The sequence below is a fragment of the Neofelis nebulosa genome, chromosome 13, assembly GCF_028018385.1.
Source record: "Neofelis nebulosa isolate mNeoNeb1 chromosome 13, mNeoNeb1.pri, whole genome shotgun sequence".
NCBI classification, from domain to species: Eukaryota; Metazoa; Chordata; class Mammalia; order Carnivora; family Felidae; genus Neofelis; species Neofelis nebulosa.
This window is the reverse complement of record NC_080794.1, coordinates 41,857,093-41,884,833: the sequence shown is the minus strand read 5'-3', so window position 1 is coordinate 41,884,833 and position 27,741 is coordinate 41,857,093. Positions and strand designations below refer to the sequence as shown.

General features: G+C 42.8%; 1 protein-coding gene across 29 annotated transcripts in view; it reads left to right on the top strand.

Annotated features, from left to right (window-relative positions):
- The window catches only part of KCNMA1 (potassium calcium-activated channel subfamily M alpha 1), a 739,425-nt gene that overhangs the window by 422,589 nt on the left and 289,095 nt on the right, over positions 1-27,741 (top strand). For 28 of the 29 annotated variants that reach the window (XM_058696774.1, XM_058696780.1, XM_058696775.1 and 25 more), the window contains 2 exons: positions 10,147-10,240; positions 11,099-11,210. In XM_058696774.1, coding sequence (XP_058552757.1) covers positions 10,147-10,240; positions 11,099-11,210 — 206 coding nt within the window. Of the gene's footprint in view, positions 1-10,146; positions 10,241-11,098; positions 11,211-27,741 lie in introns of those variants that run through there. The other variant, XR_009252323.1, reaches the window with a different exon arrangement.

The window sequence follows — 27,741 nt, the reverse complement described above, 5'->3', positions numbered from 1 at the left end:
GAGAACAGGGAAAGGATCTGTCTCATGCATCCTCCTTACCCTCACTTGATTAGGCTGCCAGTCTGCGACCCAGAGCAGACTGGGCCTGGCTGAGTAGATTTGGTAGTTTTGGCTTTCCCACTCGAAATCCTTGCAGGTAGACCAATAGCAAGGAGGCATTGCCAAGGTCAGGCTGTTTTGGTGTGTCAGGATTACGTGAAAGCCAGGGAAGCGGACAGAGATGGGAGCATAGGGAGATAGCTCCTTAGCATCTTAGTATCCTTACTGGGCTCTGGATACTAAGTAGGAGACTAGTAGGATGACCAGGGAATGCCCAGAAGAATCCAAGACAAATAGCAGGAGAAGGCCCAAACAGGAGAATTTTAAAGTCTGCACCCAGTAACAGTTCAAAGAGGTCCCATGATAATTTGAAAGACTGTTAAACTATGGAAACCCCAACCCACCCGCTCAACCTTTGGAGCCCCTCCCATTCTCTATGCAATTATGAGACCTTCATAGTTTATTTGGGAAGCCTTGAGGCCAAAGCACCTAGAAACTGTGCCCCCAGGCTGCTTCCTTATGGTTGCTCTCTCCTCCAGAAATGGTGACACCAGGCAGTTGCCCCCCAGTGTCTAGGAGCTGACTAGTGATTATTACTGCCAGGAGATGATTGTCTATGGGCCTCTCAGCACATGTGTGGTGTGGCAACACTTAATATCCAGGAGTGTTAGGATGAATCCTCATTTCTGGCTTCTTCAGGTCTAAGTTTTTGTAGGCATGAGAGTAGTTTGGCTCCAGGGGTCAGAGCTACTGTGTCCCCCACACCCCTGCCCCGCCCCTCCATGCCAGGCATTGTGTCTGGATTCCCTGCTCTCCTTTCAGACCTGGAACTTATTCTCGCTTTCCTCTTCTCCCCATTTCCACTCACCTCACCCAGGCCATCCTGTTTTGTGGATGGTCTCAGAGTGCGGTTGGGGTTGGGTAGAGAGAATACACTTGTGCTGGAAGGCTGTGGGTGTGTGTGCACATGTGTATGTGCATGTGTACCCTCCCACATGTACCACTCGATGACTGTACATGCTCATTGACCCTGCCCTTGAAGAACTCTCAGTCTGTTTTATAGTATTTGTGTGTGTGTTTGTGTGTGTGTGTGTGTGTGTGTGTGTGTGTATTTGAATTATCTACTTCATCCTATCCCTCTACTAGATAAATAGGAGTTTACTCAATGAGAGATGGCTGTAGTCAGTGGAGGTAGAGGAATAAGAGTAAGAATTAATCTGTCATGAGTCCTCAGACAGTTCAGTGAAAACCAAAGCAGCACTCATTTGGCGAGACTCTGTTTCACGTAGTAGCTTAACTCTGATTTATTACATAAAAGTTGCTGGCAAATATGAACACTAATTCCACTCTGGTAACAACAGTGATTGAAATAATTGTAGTCTGTGGACAAATTGGAGAAAACAAGCATTAGTGGGTAGGTTGTCTTGGACCTCATTCCAAGAGTCCAACAGTGATCTTACGGATGTAGAGTTGGAAGAGATATTTAGAAGACATATGACTGGTTCGTCCCCCTGCCTCTCCTCCAGATCCATACTAAGCCAACTAGGCAAATGAAACTCTCTCTTCTGCTAAAGACCCAGGAAAAGAATACACAGCCTCCTGTGGCCACTCATTAAAGTGACTCATGGCTCTCTCTGTCAGGAAATCTTGGTTAATTATTTAGTATTTATGAGACTGTGTGGCTGCCTTCATGGAAATATAATTTCCCTGGTGTTTCTTCTTTAATATTACCCAAATGCAATGCTCTAATATATAGAATCACACCAGATGTTAGCTCACTGCACAACCTATTGGGCATTTGAATTATATTGCAACACCCGATAAAGAGGCAATAAAGCCGGTACAAATAGAAAATTAAGTGTGAAATAATCGATTCTATCAGGTTTTTGTTCATTTGGATGATTGCCCTTTTTTTGGCATTTGTCTACAAACAGTAATTATTATCACTACTGTTATTACCTTAGTTTTAAAAATAACTATCACCTTTTCAGTGCTTGGTCTTTACTCATCTGACTTTATGCTCGCAACAGCCTGTGAGGTCTGTATCCTTATCTCCAGTTTACAGATGAGAAAACCAAGGCATGGAGGTGAAATTATTTGTCCATGACTGTGTAGCTAATAAGTGATAGAGCTGGGATTTTAACTTTTTCATCAAATTCCAAAAACTACCTCACTGCTAGTGAGGTCAACTTGTAATGCCCACATTTTGCTTTTGACTTACTTATTTGGGTACATAAGTGGATAAACAGATATGGAATGAAGATGAGGAGACCCTAAGTTTGGATAGCATATTGAAATCTCGTGAGAAAATTCAGAAGAACTCCATAAAAAAGTGACAAAGATTTCACCACGTGAGTTTTATGAAAACAAATTATCTGTGTGTTTCATTGAGAAATCCAGTGTGTAAGGAACTGATGTATTTTGTTCTCTTCATCAGCCATCTATGTCATATTTTTGTCTCTTGAGAATGCTTAATTATTAGGACCAATTATTCAGGTAGATACCCTGAGCCATACAACTGCTCTGAAGTCTATGGCTATCATTGTTCCAGGATTCTCCATAACAGTCAAAGCTCAAGGAGACAGAGCACATAGGATTCCAGAGTAGTAAGGGTTTATATATTGCCTCTCCTTTTTTTCCAGTTCATTTCAGCATGACCCTAATGAGGCATGTGTTTGTGACTATTGGATCGCATCTCATCAGTTGAGCAGAGGCATAATTGGAACCCTGATGCTGTCAGAAAGATTAATAGGCCTGTTGATACAAACACATAACTGAAGATTTCCCAACAAGGCCATTTAACCAACTGGCTTGGGATCAAGAAACAAAAAGTGTTTGCTATTTGCATTAGAACCATTGCAAGGTCTAAAACAAGTGTCTGAAGATTTAGAAAAGGCTCCTTTTGATGCCATTGTCATTAGTATTGATTAATGACTGAACACAAACTGCCCCCATCAACAATAATGTCTTAGAAGATAGCTACTCAGATGTTCTGGGATAAAGTAAAAATGATGGTCAACAGAAGAAGTTGGGTTCTGTTTGATAAAAGTAATAAAGCCTACACAAGTTATTGAATATATGCTCCACTCAGTGTAAACACTAAAAGCACCAACATTGGAAAGATAAGCTCTTAAGTACATAACTCTGACAAGGTAATTATAATGGGAGCACTAATGATAGCTAAAGGATAGAAAGCTTGCAGCTTGGATCCATTCAAGACCTGGGGTGCTGTGCAGGTTAGAAGACAATGTTCTATGTGAAGAATATTATTTTCTCAATGATTAATTACTGTCATGTCATTTGCACTAAATCCACTATTATCATTAACTTGCAACGTATTTTTCTGAGACCTAAAATTATATGAATAATAATATTGATTTCTAATTTGGAGTATATTGCAAAGACTTGCATTCCCTTTTAAAATTTTTTGGTCTCATATTCTGATTAGCTAGGTGCTTTTATTCCTATTTTGGGGGCACCTGGGTGGCTTAGTCAGTTAAGGGTCCGACTTCAGCTCAGGTCATGATCTTGCGGTCTGTGAGTTCGAGTCCTATGTCGGGCTCTGTGCTGACAGCTCAGAACCTGGAGCCTGCTTCAGATTCTGTGTCTCCCTCTCATTCTGCCCCTCTCCTGCTCGCACTCTGTCTGTCTCTCTATCTCTCTCACAAGTAAATAAACATTAAAAAAATTTATTCCTATTTTGTTGGCAGGAAAACTGAGGTACTTTGCTTATCCAGTATATCCAGACATTGCTAGGAAAACCTCAAATCACTTAGATTGCCTACCTCTTGATTGCAAATAGACTCCATAGTATCTGCGACTGTATGAACTTATATTTTTTCTTTATTTCAATGGAATGAAATGAGATGCAAAATTTACAGTCTGGTCCATAATTAGAAGTGTTCAAAGTATCTAAACATTATTCCATTAGTATGTCAATTCTTGTTCTTCTAGAATAATAGAGGGTGAGAAAAAATTGGGTTATCTTGAAGGTCATCCATCTTTAAGCAGATGGATACCTAGGAGTTATTTCTCAAGAAGCAGTGGGACTTATCCTCAGCAGATGGGGTCAGGCTTCCTGATGCCACTAGCCCCGTCAGGGGCCCAGGAAGCACTTCTGGGGATTAGTAATGTCCCATATGACCATCTTTACAGAACAGGGTTAGATACAGGTTGGACAGATCAACTTCCTTTGAATTTTCCCAAACCATTTGACAAACACATTGTATTTTCTAGGGCAGTTTTACCTCCTCTGTAAATCAGTCAGCCCTCCTCGTTTTTACATAAGCTCCATGCCAGGGTCTGTGGATATCAGAGGCTACCTCTTATGTTTCTTTTACCTCTCCAAGGATGTTGCAGTTCTTCTGGAACAGTAAGTGGCATGGCAGAAGGGATATTGGGTCTCTGTCCCAACTCTTCCACTTACCTACATGATCTTGGGTAGGTTTCTGAGACTCTACTTCTCAGAAGCCTGCAAAATGGGGTTTATAACAAAATATCTACTTTATTTTGCCAAGTTGTAAGAACCAAATACAATAGTATGTGCAAACTTTATACAATTGACAGATATGATTATATTGGATTGGATGAGAAACGACATTACGAGATGGTTTAGAATCCTCACTCCTAATGCTATAGGAATTGACACATGGGAGACGTCAGCCAGGGCATGAGTAAGTCACTGAGCTGCACCTTTCTGTTGGTTTTGAAGGCTGCAAAATGTTTGAACACAAAGAGGGAGGAACAATTTGAAGAGGCCATGACAAAAGCATAGATTTAGAATTAGGAATGTGTGGGTCACACTCATGAAATAAGGAAGGCACCAGCTCCTGGTAGCAAAGGTCTTGGCCTGGAGCATGTGGTCAAAAATGGGACATGTAGTGAGGTTGGGTTTTAGAGGTCCTTCACAGCCACGGTTAGAGCTGATGCGGGAGGCAGGAGGCAGCCATGATGGTAGATGAATGACATCTTTTAATTAAATTAATCTGGCAACATTGCAGAGGTGAGACTAGGAGAAGAGCCTGGAATCATTAAGCTTACTGTATTGATTCATGTCTTCGGTGCTGTGGGCACTCCGGTGGTCCATAATCCTGGTGGGAATTGAGAAGGCTCCATCCAATTTAAAAAGGGACTAGCCACAAAAGCAAGGAAAGTTTAAGTGTTGGAAATTATTTCACAAAGTGCTATTTTGTTCCTCAGTTAGTCCCTACCCTCTCATGTGATTATTTATTAAATCACCTCAGATATTTGCTGCTGTTGTTGTTGTCCCTAAACTGCTTAACATTTTGTTATCTCTTATAAATGATGGTCTCCATAACCTCTCCCCATATATACCTTATCATTTTTCCTTTTAATCTTAAACAAAAATGTGCTCCTCAGGCACTCTGTTAATTAGAATGTCGTTGGTAAAGCTCGCATGGTGGTATTGTAATTACTTCTCTGTATTGTCTTAATTTTTGTTCCCATCTGAAACTGAAAATATCTGTTCAACCTCTTGATCTCAGCAATTAGTTAAGTGGTATGCAGCTGGTTATCCGGGGGTGGGCTCAGATGTTTAATCACCTCTGTTCAGGTCTGAATGGGAATCTTCTCGAGCAGCGACACCTGTAATTAGTGTGTAGTTGCAAGAAAGTTCTTCTGGAACAGTGGCTCTCAACATGTGGTCGCCAGAAAAGCAGCAGTGTCTGGGAAACCGTTAGAAATGCAAATTCCCAGGGGCCCATCCTAGCCCTACTAAATCAGAAACTCTGGAAGGGGCCTGCCAATGCTTTAATAAGCCTTCTAGGTGCCTGCTAAAGTTTGAGAACCACTGTCCTGGAGAAATACCTTCACAAGGTTAGGAAAACAGACTTCAGAAAACACCAGGGGAGTTGAGAGGCTGAGAAGAGAGGGCAATCACTACCCTCTTGGAGATGATGCAGATTTCCAGAGGAATAAGCATTGGAAGTGAGATTTTTTTTTGTCCTGAGTCCCTGCTCCTGGAAAGAAAACCTGGCTAGCTATTGTTTGCCCTATGCTTTGGAAAGACAAGTGTTTTTCTTTGTTTCTTTGTTTTGTTTTGTTTTGTTTTGTTTTGTTTTGGAGAGAGAGGAGAGGAGAGGGGCAGAGGGAGAGAGAGAGAAAGAAAGAGAGAGAGAATCCCAAAGCGGCTCCACATTCAGCACAGACCCTGATGTGGGGCTCGATCTCACAACTGTGAGATCATGACCTGAGCTGAAACCAAGAGTAAGACACTTAACCAACTGAGCCACTGAGGCTCAGAAAACTTTGTCTTTGGAAAGACATGTACGTAAGTCAGTTTTTAGGAAGGACTATTGGATCTTCTGGCTCAAGGGTCTTCATTGGATATTTTAATGTTAAATAGATGAAGAAAGAGATCTATTTGCCACATTAAGTGAGTCTCAGTTTCCTCTACAGACACCTAAATACTGAAGATATCCTTATTTGATGGTCAAGAGGAAATAAGACCTCTGTCCTACACTGAACATTTAAATAAAAGAAGCAGGTCTTTATTGAGATTCTTTTGAAGGTGTCCCAATCACAGAGTCCTGGTCAAAATGCTAAGCTTGCCTAAGGTTTTAGTATCACCTTTGATCCATGGACTGTGGGAGTCTAAAAATGAAGAGTCCATCAGCTTACCAACTACCTTGTATCATCTAATTGATAAGTCATTAGTTAACCAGGAATAATTTAGGGAAAGTCCATTTTCTACTACCACGATCAGAACCAGTATACTTATTTAAGTTCTTAAAACTCCACTTTGTTTTTTCTATTGGCAACATATATCCACATAAAACATATTCTGATGTGGTCATGCCTCATCAGAATGCCAATCCAAATTTAAGTGTGTAATTCAGAGTTTATTTTGTGTTAAAAACAGAGCGATTTGTTTTCTAGCTCTTGAAACTTCTGTGTGTCTAGACGAGGAACTCTCTTATTTTACATAGGAAGGAAGAAGAGTTTGTGTTTCATTTTCTATCCTACAATGAGCATTAATCATTTAGATAAAAATCTCGTTGGGAGGAAAATAAATCCTCATTGATATGGCCAACCCTTTTATTGTTGAATTATGTATTTTCTTTTTATAAGATCAATGAACTTCTCCATGGGTTGTTTCCATTTGGGGAATGAAATGATGGGGCTTTAGAATCTCCACTCTGTGGTCTCTGATTGTTGGAGTTTGTGGACTGCAGGCACTCGGAGGATTTAACTCAGAGGGGATCCTGATAAAGGGTTCTACTGCCACTTGAGAAAACTAGGCAGGACATTTCTCCTTGGGCTCTCATGTAAGCAGGAAAGAGCTAAAAGTGATAGAAAACAGACTTTCTGATCACTCTGGTCCTACAGGGGTCCCAGAGGCTGGCCCTCTTTTATCCCAGAGTTTTCTGCTTCTCTTTCATCTTAGCAGAATATGCTCATATCATTGGTGAGTTCCAGCCAGAGAAAAAGCTGCATAATTTGCTCCTTTTCTTACTGCAGCTCAAAGTCTAGGACTCAAGGAACAATGTGAAGCAACGATTAAATCAGGTCTGAATGTTTGAAAGAAGTACAAAAGAAAAGGTTTAATATGGTTTCAACATTGTCTTCTGTAAATTAGGAATGCTGTTGAGGTATATTTTTCAACATTGTGTCCTTTAGCATTAAGCCCTCTCATTGTTGCCATTGGGTATGGACAATATAGGAGGGGACAACAGAAATGACAAGGAAGGAAAGGATCAATGGAAAGAAGTTGCTACAGTCTAGTCTGATTCCTTATAGTTCTGCTTCTATTTATACTGAGCCAAAATATCCTCAATGGCATTGAGCTAACATCTTTCCCCCCACTCCCATTCTCTTCCACAGCCTAGCAAATGTTTTCCCTATTAGATACACTTTAAGGTTACTACCAAATTAACCACAAAGGCCATGGCATTAACAGGAGCTAGAAAATTCCCAGGAGCCCCAAATAAGCCACCAAAAACTATTGTGTAGGCAATTGTAAGGTTATTGTTTGGCCTTGGTGAAGTGATAGTGGATTTTCCATGATAGACTTGGGAGCAAAGAGTTTCTCTCTGTCCCTTTGACTATGACTATTAATCTTGATGAATATGAATTTCCACAGCTAAGTCACTACTGGTACAAGTAAAAGCTGAAGTGCAGTATTTACGAACAGAGCTGCCCACCCTCATTCTCTTGCTCACTCTCTTATACACACACACACAGACACACACACACACACACACACACACACACACACACACACACCTCATTCATTCTTCAGTAGCATATCATACCAGTGGCTTATGTAGCACAGAGATGCATTGTCTCTTTATCCCTTGCAATCTACAGTGGATTTCTGGTCAACCTAGTTCATGTACTTCTTTTCACTACAACTAGAGTAGCTAAGAACTCTGACACCTTTGAACCTTATGGGTCTTGTTTTTGAAATGAAACAAAACACTGTCATGGCTTGGGAATTGCAGAAATGTCACTTACTAACTCTAGGCCTGGATTTTTTTTTTTCATTTAAATTAATACCTGTGTAAGGGAGGAGGCAAATAGCAATGGTTTGGCTTTTTGTGCTCTGCCTCCTTTCAGCATTGGACTAAGCAAACTCCATGCTGTCTCCCCTCCCACTTCCCCACCTTAGTGAAAACCTAGGAGTTGTCATTTCCTTCGTAAAAGAACTGTTTTTCAGTGTTTGCTCTTTGTTCAGTCTGCGTAGTTGGTAAATGCAAGTGTAGATAACTCTTAATGCTTGTCTGGAGGTTTTTCCGCCTATTTGTGATTTGGGAGATGACCAAGGGCATGTTTGACTTGTAATAGAGATGAAGAATGGATAAATCCAGTGCATGTAATATGATTGGAGAGTCCCATATACTGACCCACTGTGCATTCCCATAATGCCTGTTGAACAACCAAGCATTGCCCTTGCAGAAGTACAACTATACTAACTGGTATTGCCTACAGTGATTTCCAAAATGGTGGTACTCAGAAATCCAACATCCTGCACTTCTCAAGGGGGCCCTCTCCTGGCCCGGAGGTCCATGTTGCTTCCCATCCAGGGAAGGTATTTTGCTTCTCCCCATCCTTCCTCCCCTTTCCCTCCCCTCACTTTCTTTATATTCCTGGCCTGAGTGTTACCATTTGCTTACTGGTAAGAGTATACTATGAATTTTCATTTACAGCTTTGAGATACTTATGAGGCTTTCCTGCTTCCCACTCAGCCCCAAACTTGGGACTTTTCACACACTGATCCTCTGATCAGTTTGATGCGGGAAAGCACATGGAAGCCATGTACCAGTTTGTATAGTAGTACCGTTTTAAACTGTGTACTCTTGAACAAAGTAGAGTGTGCTGGGGGTTCGCATTGGCTGCTTGACACACACAAAGCCAATTAACTTGCATGCCAAAAAAAAAAAAAAAAAGAAAAAAAAGAAAAGAAAAGAAATTAACCCTTAGAGTACTGCTTCAACATTTTGGTTTAAGGGTCTTGAACTTTACCGGTTAGGCAATGCTTCTTTCTCCAGATCCGAGTGCTGCACTTAAAGTCCATACTTAGTCTAGCCAGAACATCAACCAGGATCCTCTCTTCCACAGCTTTCCTGAGATGCTCCTGGGTCCTTTATTATTAATCAACTGATGGCATTAAAGAGGTCTAAAACATAGCCACTGTGTTTCACTGAAAATGGGCTCCACTTCCAGTGTGCTTGAGGGTGTGAGGGACTATTTTTAGCTTTGGTACGTGTCCTCTTAAAGAAAGAAGTCAGTTCTTTAAGGGTTAATATGAAATTAAGGAATTTGATGGTCTCTCTTGCTTGTCCTTCCTCCAAGGTGTCTGCATGATCCTTTTTAGGTTCTTAGCTCACCTGTTGAATGATGGTAAAAAGTAATATATATATATGTATATATAATTGCAAAAACAAAAGAACAAAAGACTGAATGGTTGAATGAAAAGACCCCTTGGCAATGCTTGCTTGATTATCACAGAGGGTAGAAAGACCAAATGTTTTAGTTAATGAATATTCATTTTGTCCTCTACCCCGAGCACCACTGCTACACAGTATTGTGGAAGACTTGATGATGCTTTTCATTTACCTCTTGCTTTTTCTTCTTCCTGTCTAATAGCCCAATAGAATCCTGCCAGAATTTCTACAAAGATTTCACATTACAGATCGACATGGCTTTCAACGTGTTCTTCCTTCTCTACTTTGGCTTGAGGGTAAGTCTGATCAGTGCCACCCGGTATCATAATGGGGCATCTTGGACCCAGGGACCATCCTTCACCAGCATCTGTTCTCGCAGAGATGAAGCCCAGTGTTTCCAGGGGAGACAACAGACCTGCGCTGTGATTTTCAGTCTCTGACAGAGACCTTTCCTCAACTCAGCATTTTCTGAAGTGCATGTTAAAATCTTGTTCCAAGGAGGAGAAACAGGGATTGAAATAACTATTTTGCCTTTGCTGGCCTGCTGTTTCTCATCTCTCTAAATACGAATGCATTGTTGCCTTAAATAGGAACAAAAAAACTTCTCTTAAAATTATGTTTATCAGGGTTCGCTTAACTGAACCCTAAGAGAACAGGTGTGAGGACTGAATCAAGGGGGTAGATTGGCCGAATTTGGGACTTGGGCATTTATACTGGAGCCTGTTTACAGCGATGGCGGGGGGCGGGGGTGGCTGCATAGAGTGTGTATCACAGAGATTGTGTGTGCATTTGTGTGCACACGTGCATGCGTGAGTGGATGCATACGTATATGCCTTATTTACAGTTATATTTACGTTGGAGTCTAATGAAGATGAGACCACTCAAACTTTCCGATGACACTATTGAAAACCATAGGAAAATAGATTGCCGGGTACTTCTCCAAGGTTAACACAGTCTACAGTCACTCTCCAGAAAAGGCTGTATATCCAAATTCTAAGACAGAAACAGCCTGTGATTGGTATAGATATGAGAAGGACATAACATCTCCCTCCAGGCCCCCATGAAAAACCAAAACATAGCCTTTGGCAAAAGAACATAGTTGGAATGCCAGCATCATGCTTCTCATTTTTTTGTCTCCTTTTCTCTTTCCCCAGTTTATTGCAGCCAACGATAAGCTGTGGTTCTGGCTGGAAGTGAACTCTGTGGTAGATTTCTTCACGGTTCCCCCAGTGTTTGTGTCTGTGTACTTAAACAGAAGTTGGCTTGGTAAGTCAGTCTCTCCTCCTTTCTTCTTACTGGTTCCCGAACTGTGGTGGATCAGAAGCCTGGTCTGTCCCCACGGAAAGAAAGTTTTGTGTGAATGTGCACAACTCTTGGAGTTTGGGGGGTTAGTGAGGACAGTTCTTTTCAGAGCACTAGCCCAGGAGGATTCGCGCAGTGAGTGCTTCAGGTAAGGCAGTTTTCTCATTGTGGAAGCCTAGGCGTCACACTGTCACAGCCAGGACCTCTGCCTTCGTGCTTCTGTCATTTTCATTCAGCCTGCCGTTAGAACTGGACACAGAAGAGCCTGGTACGAGGCCAACTTTCCAAGTAACTGATTCAGGTGCCCCAGAAGGCCTGCCTGCTGAAGTTAGCTTCTGTCTGCTTCTCGGTTTTATGACGAGTGGTTCCTGCTTGGTTTATCTAAAGCTAAGAGTTCCTCTGTGGGACAGCGTACAGGAAGGCATCTCGAACCACTGTCTCCTTGAAGGAGGTGGAGCTCCCCTCCCGTGCTAAAGGAGGGGCTTTTGCTGGTGCTGTGTTCACATCTTACTTCCCGTATCTGCTCAACATGTCACTTCCTGTCTGTCCCTGGCAGGTGACTTCCTGCATTACGAGCAAGACAGTTTGGCAGGAGAAGTAGTTAGCTCGAGGATGGTCATGGCAGCCAGAGGCATAGAGAGACAGCTTTGAGCTTCTCTTTGTTGCACTGAATAATTCTCTCAGAATGTTCCTGCTGCCGTAGGTCTACCGGGGGAAAGGGAGGCTGAAACAGGGTTCACAGGACTATTTGTGCGTCCAATCTGTATTTTTAGAAATTTTTGGTGTTACCTCAATTTTTTTTCAAAGTAATAGAAATAAAACCTTGGATTGCAAGTAACCTGTTCTGCGAGTGTTCCACAAGACAAGCAAACATTTCTAAGAAATTTTAACTTGATAAACGAGCTATGCCTTGCAATATGAGTCGTATGTGAGGCTGAATGTCACACTGAATGACACTGAATGTCACAACTGAACCAACGGTTCTTGAAATTTGCTTTGATATACAAATGCTTTGGATTACAAGTGTGTTTCTGGAATGAATTATGCTCGCAAACCAAGGTTTTATGTATATTACATTCAGTATAAACATTTAAAGATGTATAAAGGAAATATCAATCATGTCTTCCCCGTTCTCACTGCCTTCTCCCTGGGATGCTCAGTGTTCATAGACTTCCATATCTTTCCTTCATGCCGCATTGCTACAAACATGGATGTGTACATATATATGTTGTAGAGGAGGTGGTCTTTGTACAAATACGTGTGTCCATGACATTGCACTGGAATTTGGTTTTCTCACTAACAAATAAATGATGGACATCCCTTCAGCTCTGTAATAATTCATTTTATTAGAGTTACACAGAATTCTACAAATTGTTGTATTGCAGTTCATTTGGACACAGCCCTAATGATGGACCACCTGATTATTTTCTTTTTGCACTGTAAACAATGTTTTAATACACACCCTCATCCACACATCTGTGCAATTTTATTTCTCTAGATGGTTCTAGGTTCCTGGAAGAGTAATTGCTGAATCAAAGCATGCATATATTTTAGTTTGTACAGAAATTGATGGTTCACTTTTCAGAAATGTTGTGTCAAGATATGCTTCCACTAGCAGTATGTTTTTGATGTCCTTGCTAGCACTGTGAATTTATTACATGCCTCATATCAAGTATTTAAAAAAAGAAGCACCCTTTGTATATGATGTATGCAATAATCACATACACACATATCTGTGTGTATCTATGTGTGTATATCCCATAAGGATTCTATTTTGGACGGATTTTCACATTAGAATTGTATTCATTCACTCAATGGAAAAGTCATCATCCTTGATTTGAGACCTGCTTGCTTAGATTGGGTTTTCTAGCCAGCATGATGAAACCATCAGAGCCACTCACAAATCTGAGAAGTAACCTGAATATGCTCTGGTACTGAGGGTCCCAGCTACCTCAGCTTGACTGTTAACTGGCTTTGTGACCTGGGGAGCTCACTTTTCTTTCACTCAGCCTGTTGTTTATAATCTGTAAAATAAAGGTTAGGTTAGATGATTTCTCAGGTACTTTGAGCTCAGAATGTCTCTAGGATTCTTCATGGGAAATTTGGCATCTAGGTTGTTGGGAAGGACTGGGATATTGGTGAAATCAAACCATCAACATTCCTGAGTCAAAATTACATATGGGTTGCTAACCATGGTTCATCCTAGTCCATCCTTTTGCAAAGAGTATACACACGCATGTGTGCACACACGTACACGCATGTACCCATGTACCCATGAGCGTGCACAGACCCTGAAAAACTCCAGACAGACAGAGAAAGAAGGAAGGGGAAGAGGAAAGAAGAGAGGAAGGGAGAGAGAAGGAGGGAGAGAGGGAGGGAGGGAGGAGGGAAAGGAATCTGCCTTCTCTTCCTGCCTTCTCTTCTCTTCTCTTCTCTTCTCTTCTCTTCTCTTCTCTTCTCTTAATTACACTGTACACTGGAACAACCACTTTGCTTCTGGACCCTCAGTTTTCCCTTCTGAAAAATGGGAGGTTTGGACTTAAATTATCATCTAGTCCCCACACTTCATGAGTTGGAATTTTATGTCAAGCTCCATTCTCTCTTGGTCCCTTGTGGTCCTAGGTGATTGAGGATAGTCCTTCATGACTGGTGGAGACACCCTCCTGTGCAGCGAGCAGATCTCACCCCAGGGTAAGGGTATAGAGCCAAGTCTCCTTGTGAGACTAAAAACATCTTTGTGTCAGGAGAACTTGGATGTTTTAAAAATTCATGCCTTCTTGGGAATGGTTTAATCCTGATTTTTGGCTTGGTGTTCTCATCTAGTGAAAAATCCACCAGAGTGAACAGGAAAAGGGGAAGAAAAAGAAAAAAGAAGAGAAATGAGATATACTTTTGCATCTGCTGTGGTTTCTCTTCAAAAATTAAACCTTTAAAATGTGCTTCAATCGAACAGTATTTATTAATACCTACTATGTGCCAGGCACTTTTCCAGATGATTTGGAAACAACAGTGAATAAAATAGCATCCTACCCCATAATGTTGCAGTGAGGGAAGAACAGGAAAAAAATGAGCCTAGTAAATAGGCAAATTATACAGTGCGTTAGGAAGCGTAAGTGTGTTGCAACTGAAAACAGACCAACAAACTTTTGGGCTATAAAATCATAATAAAAATACCAACAACAAATAACCTTTCCCCCCTTGTAGGAGAAGGCATCCTTAATGAAATGCTTGTGGTTCTCAGCCCCTTGGGTGAGCTCCACCACTGGTCTTCCTGTTATGGAAGAGAATTCAGTAGAATAATATTTCAAGGAGGTTTCCGTGTCTGATTTAATACATGGGTTATTACATCGTGAAACAATTATTGTGCTGATGAGCTGCCAAATATAAAATGAACATTCCCATGAGATATGGCTTATACAGTAGAAGGAATAATCCCATTAAACGGGGGGCATTTCAGGAAGTGCTACGCTCCTCCTGGAAAACGAAAGGGTGCTGCCTTTACTGGTTGAGGTTTGGCATAAGCTGAGGAAAACTGCAGTCTGTTCTATTTCTCCTGCACACACCTGCTGAGCTCTATGACACAGGGGGCTGCGTTATAGCTGGAGTCATGTGGGTGCAAAACAGAACAAGGGCTGTGACCCCCATCCTTACCTTTGCCAGAGCAAAATGCACACCACATTTGACTTCTTATCATAATGTATGGTTGCATATTATATAGTATTGTATTGGTTTACTTTCTGTATGTATTATATTAGTGCATTTGATGGTGTATTGATAATAACAGCTAATTCCAGTTCTACCATGTGCTGGGAACTCTGATCAGCCCCTTACATATATGAACTCACTTAATTCTCAGAAAAGTCCTATGAGCTGGGAGTTACTTTCCCCATTTTGCAGATAAGGAAACAGATTCAGCGACGATAGCTCTTGTCCCAGGTTGCGTAGCCTTGGAAGAGGGGGAAGGGGTGATTTGCCCAGATTTGATCTGATTTTATGTCTGTATTCATGCTGTTCTTCTGCCTCTGTCCTTAGCCTTGAAAGATTGGGGGTTTTGAGTACTGGGTTGGGGTGACTGAGCTGATTTGGCTAATTTCTGTTGGCACTTCTCCATCTCTCCTTACTGAGAAAGATTCACTTCGGGCAGGCAGGGAGGGGAAGAGCTCTTATTTAAGAACACACGTCCTCATGACTCCTCATCCCCATCCCACTCGTCCTTGCCCACCTTCAGTTTCTAGAGTTGTCACTAGGACCTGGGGAACACATAGAGCTTGTCTGGTGTCTCCCGAGTCCCAAGGTACCTTAGCACCTTGGGGATCAGATCTGTTCCACCTGAGAGAGAGGGAGAGACTAGAGGCTTCCGCGCATGCTGTCAATAGAGCAGAGTGGGTCAGAGCCAAGCTCTGGGCTACCACCTCAATTCACATCTTGGCTTGGCCAATGGGTCACCTTAAGCAAGGTTGTTTTACCTGTCTTAAACTCAGTTTTCCACCTGTCCAATGAATGGGCAGTACTCACCTCACAGGGTTGCAGAGGGGATTTTGTGAGGCAGTGTAAGTAAAATGCCATGTACCTAGGACGGGGTCCACGATGATCCCAGGCTTCTCTTTCTAACCTACCTATCATATTTTAAAGCACCAAGAAAGAAAACAAACCAGAATGGAACCAAAAATAAGGCAGCGGGATGTGAGGACATCCACGTTGGCAGGCGGCAAGTCTCTGCTTATTTTAATTCCTGTTCCCACACACACCAGCTTATTCATTTTTGTTTCTCTCACCAAATCCTTATCCTACCTCACTAAAATAAATGTACCTTGAAATGAGAGATGTATTTTATTTTGAGACTAGAATAACATGCTGAGGACAGCTCTTCTGTCTGTCTCATTTTGGGGGGAACTGTATCCCCAAGGTAGGTCAACAGACTGTGCCTCCTTTGTGTATTTATTTATGTGGTTTCATTGAGGGTCATTTTGTGTGGTTAAAAGGAGACAGGAGAGAAAAAATAATGATGCACTCACTGGCCACTCATCTCGCTAGCTTTTATTGAGTGATTACTGTGTATTCAGCACTGAGATGAGGGGACCATGTCTGGCCACCCTGTTTTACTGTTTTACTATGATCTCCAACATTGCCCCTCTTCTCTGATTAATGAAATCGGGGGATGGTAAGGAGCCCCAGGCCTTGAACCCAGGGTGGAAAAACTGTCAACTATAAACGTACCTGTTCCTCTAACCCATGTTAGACTTCAGCACCTCTGGAAAACACTGCTAGAAAATAGAGAACTCTGATAAAAAATAGAAAAATGAGTTAGTGCCCAGCCACAAGGCAATTAAAATGATTTAAGATATCTGCTTATAAATATATGCCCGGGCAGTACCTTTTTTGTGTCAAAAGGTGATAAAAACAGGATTTAAAAAAAAAAAAAAAAAAAAGGTCAGATCCTTAAAAACAACAACAAAAGGACAAAACATAGTTCCTGTTTGAGACTGAGGTTTCAATCTAGTTTTAGAACCAAAATAAACACGCATGCAGCAACAGCAGGTAACACTGCCCGCTGTATAATTAAGTCCCAAATTGTCAGGTACAGGCTGTAAGGGCTGTGGGAGTTCACAGGAGAAAGAGCTTATGTGGGTGGAGGAACGCGAGGAGGCTTCTGCAAGGCACCAGCTCAGCCCGGCTTGCCGTGGTGGGTGAAACTGGGGAGCAGTGGCCTGCTTCGAAGGGGAGAGGAGACCAGCCTACCCTGTGCAGAGGATAGCAGGTGCCCACCAATGATAATGCCGTCCTAGAGAAGAAAGCACCCTTCCCTGCACCAGGCATCAATCAGCCCCACAGCCCCACAGCCCTGCAAGATGGATGTGTTTGTTTCCTGTTGCTGCAGTAACAAGTGAGCGCCACAAATGTCGGTGGCTTAACACAAGTTTCTTTCTTTTTTTTTAATGCTTTATTATTTATTTTTGAGAGAGAGACACAGAGAGAGAGAGAGCGAACGAGCATGAGTGGGTGAGGGGCAAAGAGAGAGGGAGAATCCGAAGCAGGCTCCAAGCTCTGTCAGCACAGAGCCCAATGCGGGGCTCGAACTCGTGAATTGTGAGATCATGACCTGAGCCAAAAGTCGGATGCTTAACCAACTGAGCCACCCAGGTGCCCCAACACAAGTTTATTTCTTACAGGTATGTAGATTAGAAGTCAGCTTGGGTCTCTCTGGACTAAGGGACAAGAGTCTTCAGGGCTGTGCTCCCTTCTGGAAGCTCAGAGGAATGTTCTCTTACCTTGCCTTTTCCATCTTTCGCAGACCACCCACACTCGTTGGCTTGGGGCCCCTTCCTCCATCTTCAAAGCCAGCAGCCCTGGGTTGAGTCCTCTTACCACGTCTCACTGATCTTGCCATCTGTCATCACCTTCCTCAGACTGTCTCTCTCCTGTCTCCTGCTCCTACTTCTAAGGACCCTTGTGATTATACTGGGGTCCTACATGGATAATCCAAGATACTTACCCCATATTAAGGTCAGCGGGTTAGTAACCTTAATTTGTCTGCTACTGTGATTACCTTTTGCCATGTAAATTACCATTTGCCCAGATTCTGAGGATTACCATGAATGTTTTTTTGGGGGAGGGGTGGGCATTATTCTGCCCATCAAAAGCGGTATTATTATTAATACTCCTATTTTGCTGAAGAGGAAACTGAGGTTCAGAGAAGTTAAGTATCTTGCCCCAAATCATGGAGCCAGGGCTGCACAGTTTTTGGAGTCCAAAAGACCTAGTAGGCATTCTGGGCCCTCCATGCCCTTGCCTTGTCATATGTTTCTACCCTGTTATGGGAGGAGACCTTTGGGGAAATCTTGCTTGGAGCCTGAGAACTTCCCCCCTCTCCTCACTTCCACGTAGTGTTTTTCTTCTTCTTCTTCTTCTTCTTCTTCTTCTTCTTCTTCTTCTTCTTCTTCTTCTTCTTCTTCTTCTTCTTTTCTTGGGACCTGGTGAATTACTAAGCCGATATGCCTACTATTCATTATTCTTAAACATTTGCTCTGGTGGCGGGGGGGCTTCCCACGTGGCTGCAGCAATTGAGGGGAACATGTTAGGTCTACATACCCCCTGCTTAAAAGCTTCCTTTCCTTAGAATTCATGCTTTCTTGCTTTTTCTGGAGCTTACTTTAAAGAATGGAGAGAAACCAGAATTTTAGAATGCCAGATGAGGCGACAAGTTATGATGTGTTCCCAGGGAAAGCAGCGTGTGGAGTCACCTTTCCTCTCGTTATTCTCTCAGGGCACAGCTGCAGTCTTAGGAGGCTTTCCATTGCCCTCTACATCATAGGGTGTCTGGCCCCAGGGCCACTCCCTTGCTTGAAGAATCCCACAATGGGTAAAGTGAGGTGCGGTTAATATCTAGCCTTCTGTTGACTGGCCTCTGCATTTGGTAAAAATACTCAATGGTGAAAGCCTTTGCCTGGTTTCTGTTTCCTGACATCAGGAATTTTCAGTGTATTGAAACTTAAAACAAAACAAAACAAAACAAAACAAAACAAAACAAAACAAAACGATAAAACCCCGAATATGATTTGGCCAGAAAGTAGAGGCAGCCCCTTATGGGCAGCCCCAGGCACACAGACTTGACTCCCAGCCTCCCCTGCCCTTTACATTTCCCGCCAGGGGTCCACCAGGCTGCTAATTGCATCTACCCTGCTGTGTGTTCCCTCTGCTGAGGGCAGAGTGAGTTTCTGCCCCATCTCACTGGCTGGCATCCCTCTCCCTGTTAAGGCACAGCCCTAACTTCACCACCCATGTAAAGCCTTCCCGTTTTTCCAGTTGGAATGAATTCCCTGACGTTTTTCTCTTTTGCTCTTACAATTAGTGCTATAAAAGCAGTATTATCATCTGTGTTATATTATCAGCTAGAATACAAGTTCCATGACACCTTTGTGCAGGAACATTACCGTCCTGTTTTTTTGCTGTGTCCTGGTGCCTGGAACAGTGCCTGGCACATAATTTGTGCTTGTTGAATGAATGAATGAATGAATGAATGAATGAGTGTGTTTTCTTTCAAGGATGATAATAATGAACAATTACTTGCTTATTAAAGGCAGACACTGGGCTCAGCATCTCATATATGTTATCTGAATTAATGTTCACAGTAGCCCAATGAGTAAATACTATAGTCTGATTTTACAATTTAGAGAACTAGGTTTGCGAGTTACGTAACTTTCTCAGGTAGTAAGTGTGGATCCAGGACTCAGCCCAGTTCAATCTGATTTCTGAGCCCATGCTTTTAAAATTACTAGTCCAGTGGTTCTCAAGGTGTGGTTCCCATACCAGCAGCATCAGCACCACCTGAAAATTTGTTAGATATGCAGATTCTCAGAACCCAGCACAGACCCAATGAATCAAAAACTCCCAGAGTTTAATCTGACAGTCTTTGTTTTGCACACCTTCCTGGCCACCCTGATATTCACCCAATTTTGAGAACCACTGTCCTAGGCTATTCTGGGATGCTTATACATTTGGCTGTCCACAAGAATCCCCCAGAAGGTTTTCAAAACTCATGATGTTCAGACCAAACCTCCAATCAATTAGATCAGAGTCTCTGGTTTGGGGGCTATGACCCAGGTTCAGCATTTTTTAATGTTCTCCATTGCATCAAAAATGCAATAAGGTTGAGAACCATGTATATACATCTTCTAATTGTGAACGTTGAGTTAATTTCTCCCTACAAGAGTGCTTCCTAGTCTTTATGTGCATGTGAAACACTGGGAGGTCTTAGAATGCAGTTTCTGATTTGGGAAGTTTGGGTGGGACCAGATATTCTGCCTTTCTACATGTTTCCAGGTGAGGCTGGTGCTTCTAGTCTGGGGACCATATTTGAAGTAGCCAGGCTTTCTAGTCTGGACTGAAATGTCCAGTAAGGTAACCACTAACAACATTGGGCTACTTAAATGTAGACTAATCAAAATTAAATAAAATCTCAAAGCTCTGTTTCTCATTCATACTAGCTACATTTCAAGCATTCGCTAGCACCGTGTGGTTAGTGGCTGTGGTGTTGGACAGCACAAATACAGAACATTGCCATCATCACAAGAATTCCACCTGACCACACTGCTCTAGAATGTGTCTTGTGAGAGAGGTGCCTCGGTGGCTCAGTCGGTTGAGCATCCGAATTCAGCTCAGTCAGGTCGTGATCTCACCATTCGTGACTTTTAGCCCCGCATCGGACTCTGTGCTGACAGCTCAGAGCCTGGAGCCTGCTTTCGATTCTGTGTCTCTGTCTCTCTCTACCCCTCCTCTGCTCGTGCTCTGTCTCGCTCTCTCTCCTTCAGAAGTAAATAAACATTAACAATTTTTTTTTTAGACTGTGTCTTGTGATAGAACGTACCATGAATTTTTACTTTTTGTATGTCTGGGACACCCTTGTAAACTGTGGAAGCTTAACAAATGTTTACTGAGGCGATCTTTAATGAGAGGACTGATGTACAGATGTACACCATCGAAGTGAGACTCCCCACCACCCTATCCAGATTACATTATTTAAGGCCTCAGTAGGCAACAACTACACAAAAGAGGCTCTGGGCCTGGCTCCAGCTCCAGCTTCTTCCCCAGGACTCTACTGCTGCATTTTGAAATGGCCTTCTGGGCTCTGAAAGGAAAGGTCTCTGGTGCCCCCTACAGGACTGTCTTGGACTTTGCTGGATCAGAGTGAGATTAAGTAGGCTGGAGGAGGGGAGATAAATTGTCTCAAAGTCAGTGGCTACTTGGCAGTTAGTCAGAGGTAAGGATAGGCTCACTTCACATTCCCACAAGGTGTATGACATCTAATAACTTGACTTGAGTCAGCCGCTATGACCATAAACTCCCCATTCTTCCCCCCACCACCCTAAGGGCTCTCCTGGTCCCATTGCCCAGGGTCTAGAAGGAAGGGTCTTTGAGAACCACCAGAGGTGACCTGAGGCAGTTGGACACAGATGCTCTAAAACCCAAAGCCTTCTATGTAAAACCTTCCCTGTAGTTAGTGGTTTAATTTAAAATGATAACAATAAAAGAAAAGTGTGGCTTCCCTTTTGGGGGCCAGATGTCTTTGGAGATGGAGAAAGAGAGAGAAGTATGTGCTCTAAAAGAGAAGGTGCTTCCATAACTAGGGTAGTGTTGGATCTGTTCACATCTTACATCTTTACATGTGTGTATGTATGTGTGTGTTTGTACATGTACAGGTACAATTTGTAATTATCCCAGGTAGTCTTCCAAACACCACTATGAAATAAGGATCATTTTTAGCCCCATTTTCCAGATGGGGAAACCAAGGCCTAGAGAGGTTCTGTAACTTGCCAAGAGTCATATAGTAGGTAAGTGGCAGAGCCAGGCTTTGGACCCAGGCACTCTACCTCCAAGGTTTATGTTCCTCAGTGGTCTATTATGCTAGCTTTCAAGCTATAAAATTAACTCGCCATTATAGTTTCACTTACAAAAAATTAATCTAACAGCCCTGTCTAATCAGAGCAAATACTGAGTGCAGCTTCCTCCTCATTCCAGTCCCCTAAGAAAAGGTGAAAAGCCCCCTAAACAGAAAGTTCTTTGGTACTCCTAGGTAAGAAAGGAAATTTAGAAGAAAAATAACCCAATCCGTTTTTTTTTTTTTAAACTGAGTTAATACAATTTCTATAACTTAGTAGCCTCCAAACTACTTTTGGTTTTGGCCTTAAAACACCTTTTCCCCTTTTCCCCAGCCCCCTTTTTCTGAACCTCTTGGTTTATTCTATACAAGTAGCCAAATAAATAAAAACAATCTATGTTACCACCATTGGTCCATCTTGAAATAGTGTCAGGTTAGAGATTATGGGCTGTACTGTTTGCCTGAGCTATTTTGGAGTGGAGAGGGCTATTAAGTGGTGCCATGCGCCTTGGGAAAAGCATTGGGACTGGATTGCTATTGTGTGGCAAGAGCAATGAACTCACTGAGTTCCGTCCCTTTGACTGGGCTCTGAAGGAAGGCAGCCCCAGCAAAGTGGCACGCAGAAAGTTTAGATGTGTTTCAGGGAGCTAATTGCTGCTCTGGTAGCTGCTCTGGCTGAAACTGCTTCTAGAGGAATTATTCCTCTGTAAGAGATTTCTAACTGTATTCCCTTGATATTGCTTTGTCAGGGCATGCTTTAAATAAGATGCCCTCTGTAGGTAGCAGGGATTCTAAATCCTCATTGACGTGTACAGCTCTGTTATATGCCAAATTGGAAATAACATCTCAAAATGAATGTCTTCAAGGAACAAATTCAGCAGTAGGTTTTCATAGATGCCAAAACCTCTCCAGATGGCTGTACTTCATCTGGGGTATTATTGGAACAGCCTTCTCAAGCAACCTAAATCTCTAGGACTGGACATATATTTACCTTTGCATCATCTTGAAAAAATAGATGCCTTGATTCTTCTCGATGAGATAGGGCCGTGATGGATTGACTTGGCTGGCAAACCAGGTAGGGAGAAAGTGGACACTGGGAAGCAGCTCTGAGACGCCATTGCCAGACCTCCTCCCTCCCTGCAGGATAGAGCCTCTCAGCTCCCTTTTCTGGAGAATGATAGAGCCTGACTCCTCTCCACCCCCAGGATAATTTATTCTAACAAACACTCTTTCCCAGTCATCCTACCTGGAGACACCTAGATGCCCCAGCCTGGACCTGGGCCTGCTGGCAAAAGTGAGGGCAGATGACAGGTGGTGAGCAAAGCTCCATTTTTCATGAGCCACATTGTATTACCAGAAATAAAAATCAAATACCAGTTTGACGACACTTTGCTCTCAAGTAACAACTGCTAAATTCAACTTCTGTCTTTAAGGCCAGATAAGAATTTAGCAACCCACCTCACAGAGGGTACCACTCATTTATTATTTCCTGGGTGGATTGCAGAACTTTTCCATGGCCAGACCAGGGGCAGAACAAATTCGTCCTTTTTGTCAAAACTCAATCTCACAGTCTTTGCCTTTCATATTCTCATGCGGCCTCCCTTTCTACCTCTCTCGGTGAATTTCTTCCCTGTGGTCACCAAGCAGCTTACTCACCAGCCACCCCAATCCCCGCTGCAGATATGCCCCAACTCCATGACTCTGGTAGACCCCACCCCCTGACTAGCAACTGATGCTCATTCGTCCTCTGTGCTCACCTGAACGCAGCCAGTTACGATCTCGCCCCTTCTGAAACTGCCATCATCTGAATCATTCATGGCCTCCCTTCCAAAGTTGACTATATTTTTTATAAGTCATGTATAAAGTATTTTTATAAGTCCATGCCCTGGCTGATGAACTAGATCAGAAACTGGCAAAGCTGGCCCATTGCCTGTTTTCCTAAAGTTTTATTAGGACATAGCCACACCCACTTATTTACGTCTTATCTTGGGCAGTGAGCCAGAGATCTAGGGTCCCCAAAGCCTAAAATCTTCACTATCTGGCTCTTTATTGAAAGTCTGTGATGTGATCCCTGCTCTAGAATAACAGCTATGTTATGTATTCCTTTACATTCCACTAACTGTTTGCCACAGTGTTTTGCACATGGTCCCTACTGATCTGTTTTGATAAACTGGGCATAAACTTTCCTCTGAAATCAGTAAGAAATGTAATAGTAATAAAGTAACATCCTATTTCTGCCCATGCTATTGCTGTTATTTCTAGAGCTTCCTAGTATTGTGCAGTAGGTGTTGGACTTTGCTCTTTATCTGCCTGTCTCATTTGATCCTCTCAACAGCCCTAGATAAGAAACCCTGGAGCTCTGAGAGGTGAGCTGTCTCCTTTGCTGTGTGACTTCAGCAAGGATTCGAACTCGGGTCTTTGTGATCTAAGAGCCCACGCTTTTCATTCCTGCTAGGTACTCCCGGTCCAGCCCTAGCCCCTCCAGGTGCTTGCTCCCTGCACACCTCACTCACCTTCCCTGAATCTCGGTTCTAGTGAAGAGACTCCATTAAATGCCACCATTGTTACTGTTGTTATCATCCTCATTCATTCATTCCACAGACCTTAAAACAAGTACACGCGTTAGTTGCTGTACGGGGCTTGGTGTTTAGACTGTGAGTGACGTATCTTTCCCCTGCTGTGGGAAGGGCAAGTCTATAAACCCGGGCTTGTAAACCCAGATGTTTCCAGGGATGGGAAGATAACAGATGAGTGAAGCCTGCCAGATGAAGGCTGTCTCTAGCTGGGGAGTGAATTTCCCCCTTAAAACGTTAGCAGCTGATCATGTTTGGCAGATTCTTGCTATGTAGACACATCCTCAGTGTCCAATAGGGCCTTCTCCTCTCCTTTCCTCCCCCTCCTCCCCCTCCCCTCCTCCTCCTCCTCCTCCCCCTCCTCCTCCTCCTCCTCGAGAACAGTTATCTTTGGCCACAATGACTTGCCCTTTAAAAACTGGTCTAGGCCGCAATATTATCTCTCTGCTTGGGACACAGAAATTCTTCTCTATAGGAAACAGTCATACTAGACTGTTTTCCCACTTACCACATCTATTGTCCAGCATCCTTACAAAGACTATGTATGTCCTGACATCGGCTGACAACACTAAACAGGTTACAGCAGATTCACCAATAAATATCCATAATGTGGCGGGTGAGTATCTTAGGCGACTTAAAACACTTAACTTGAATTTGCAAACTGGGACAGAAATCCCTTTTCCAATGTTCTTGCATTTGGAGCAAAGTGCACGTTGTCTCAGGACTTCTCATTCCTATTTTTGGTTTTTGTTCATTTTGAGCAATAGCCTTTGCTTACTACCCACCCTACTCCCTTAGTAAAAGCGCTTCTAGTCTGGTGGAGAGGAGGGATCCAGTGCAAGCACGAGGGGATCTGAGGGAAACCCAGGTGTCACACGTTTTTTCCCTACAGTGACCTGCCCCAAATGTCTATTCTCTCGGCCCTCGGAGACTCTCTCCAGTCCCTCACTGTAGCAGGACCGCGTTTTCTAGGCCACGCTTCTGAAAAGATTTGTTGTGTGGTTCTGCCCCCTAGTGGGAGAAATTAGGAATGAAACACACAGAAGCTTCTGTCCTCCGAATTCTGCCTCCTTCAATCCTGGTGAATGAACCTCGGCGAATGTAAGCTCTGTTTTTGACTCTTCGAGATAGCATATCCCTCAAAAGGTGCCTCAGACTATCTGTGAAAGCTTGAAAAAGACAAATGTCAGGCCAATAGATAGAAATTTAAAAAAGTAGGCATATGTATTCAGGCTAAACATGTGCTAAGATGTCCCAGGAAGGCCAAGGAAAGGAGATACCCTAGCCTGACTCCAGAGTGTTGCTCTAACACAAAGGACTCTCTTCAATTGTTTATCTAATCTTTTTAAGCCTTCTGTCCTTTGGTGGGATATGTGCCTTCTGTCCTTTGAATTGGTTTCGGATTTGAAAGAAATACTGAAGGACCTGTCACTTTCCTTCTTGTATGTCAAGCTGGCCAGCTATGAAAAATGGAAGAATGTGCAGATCCTGAATAGATACGTTTGTCAAACCTACACAGAAATAGGAACTTTATTAATAAACTCGAGTGTGATCATAATACATGTATCCCAGTAAAGCAGCTCTGGTAGATGAACCAGAACTACAGTATTTAAATAAGGCGTGTACTGTGTTAGTGTTGTGTTAGTATTTCATTCCTTCCTCCTATGAGGTGAGTTAGCATGATATTACCATTGACTGCCATTGGGTGGGTCCCAAAGGTCATTTCTGGGGAAGATAATAGAGCTTTTCATATGATATGCTTTCAAGCCGCCTAGCAGATGCAGAATAATATGAAAAGAGGCCAAAAAAAGTAGTGAATATTTTTATCTCGAGTTGTCATTCCTTATATCAACTCATTTTTAGGGAAGAGAAAGCCTGTTTTTTTCTGTTATGACATTTCTGTCATTTTTTTTTTTTTTTTGACTGTCTGGCTGGACTTCATCTCAGCAAAGTTGAAAAAATATTCTAGATGAGGGGAAAAAAATGATGGGAAGAAACTGGAAGAAGGGAGAGAGCCACAACACAAGGAGAAACAGAATTCTGATGTCCTGTTGCCAAATGGAAAGTTTAGAAACCAAGAAGGAAACGTGTTATTCTAGGGCTAACAGGAATCCCAGAAGCATTTGTGGTTGCTCAAGGAGCACTTCAATGATCTGACAATGGCAGCCGTGGAACCAGGAAGTTAACAGAGCAAGAGAAACAGATGACCCTTGGGTGCAAATGTGCATTGTTCAGACCACCTCTATTGGGTCTAGATAACCAAGGGACGCAGCTGCTTCCAGAGGGGAAAAGAGCTACAAAGTAATCCGGGAATCAGGTTTTCAGAGCTCCTTATGTTCCAGGACCCTTAAAAAATGATCAGTAGCATGTTTGTGTGTGTGTGTGGAGGAGGGACAACAAAAGGGGTAATTTGTGTGTATGTGTTCATGTGCTTTACAATGGCCACCCATGTTGAAGGTGCAATTTAAAAATGGGTGTGGAAAGAAAAGCTTCATGATTTTTAGCTCTAATGGGTCAATTTAAGAAGCCAATGTCAAGTCTCTTCTCTGCTGGTGTGTGTTCAGCCTGGCCATCCTTTGTACCAAAGACCTTGAGCAGACCTTGGCTAAAACCCCAAGGTATACTCCTCGTTCACTGTCAGCAGTCATCTGTGGAATGGATTGGTGTGGGCTGAGTTGCCTTGGGCAGGGTGCGTGTGTCATTCAAGAGACGATGCATCAGGCTACAGAGGCAGAGGGAGGCTGCCGTATGTCCACAGAAGTGAGTGAATCAGAAAGCCAGATGGGGACCCCCTCTAAGGACATGAGGAATTGCAGAGCACAAAACTAGAAGGGCTTGGGAACATCTTGTCCTTTATTTCACTTACGACAAAAACTGAGGCCCAGGGATGCCAAGGAATTTGCCTACATTTCTTCCACTAATTAATTAATTCTTCCATTTATTTATTCAGTGATGATGCCTGAGTGTCTCTCATGTGCCAGGCTTTGCTCTGGTGCCGGGGTTTTATAAAGAGGATGCGTGTCACACGGGGAGTAGAAATTTGTTGTTAAGTCAATTTAAGAGAAAAAGCTGGCCGAGGATGAAGAGTCTCAGGGCAGAAGCAAGAGAGAAGGGAGAAAAGAGAACCACCTTCATGCTGTGGATGTGAACACAGATTTGACAGTGTTTGATAATTACAGTAACCACCAGTGCATGATGGGAGGTTACCCCTGGTACCATTTCTTGGTACCCATCAGCACTGTAATAGCAAAGGTACTTGTAAGAGGGTTTGATTAGTTTTTATCTCCTGCTGCAGGCCCCGACTGTGAGTTCCATCATGCAGGTACCTTTGTTGGCTCTATGTTTTATCCCCAGAACCTGGGAAAACACTTGACACATGGTAGATACTCAGTAAATATCCACTGAATGAACAATGGAAGGAACAACAAAATCATATGGGTGCCCATGTTCCATTCTATAGTGTAGGGATCAGCCAACATCAGTAAAGGGTCAGCTAGTAAATGTTGAGGCTTTAGGGGCCATATAGTCTCCAGCACACCCATTCAAC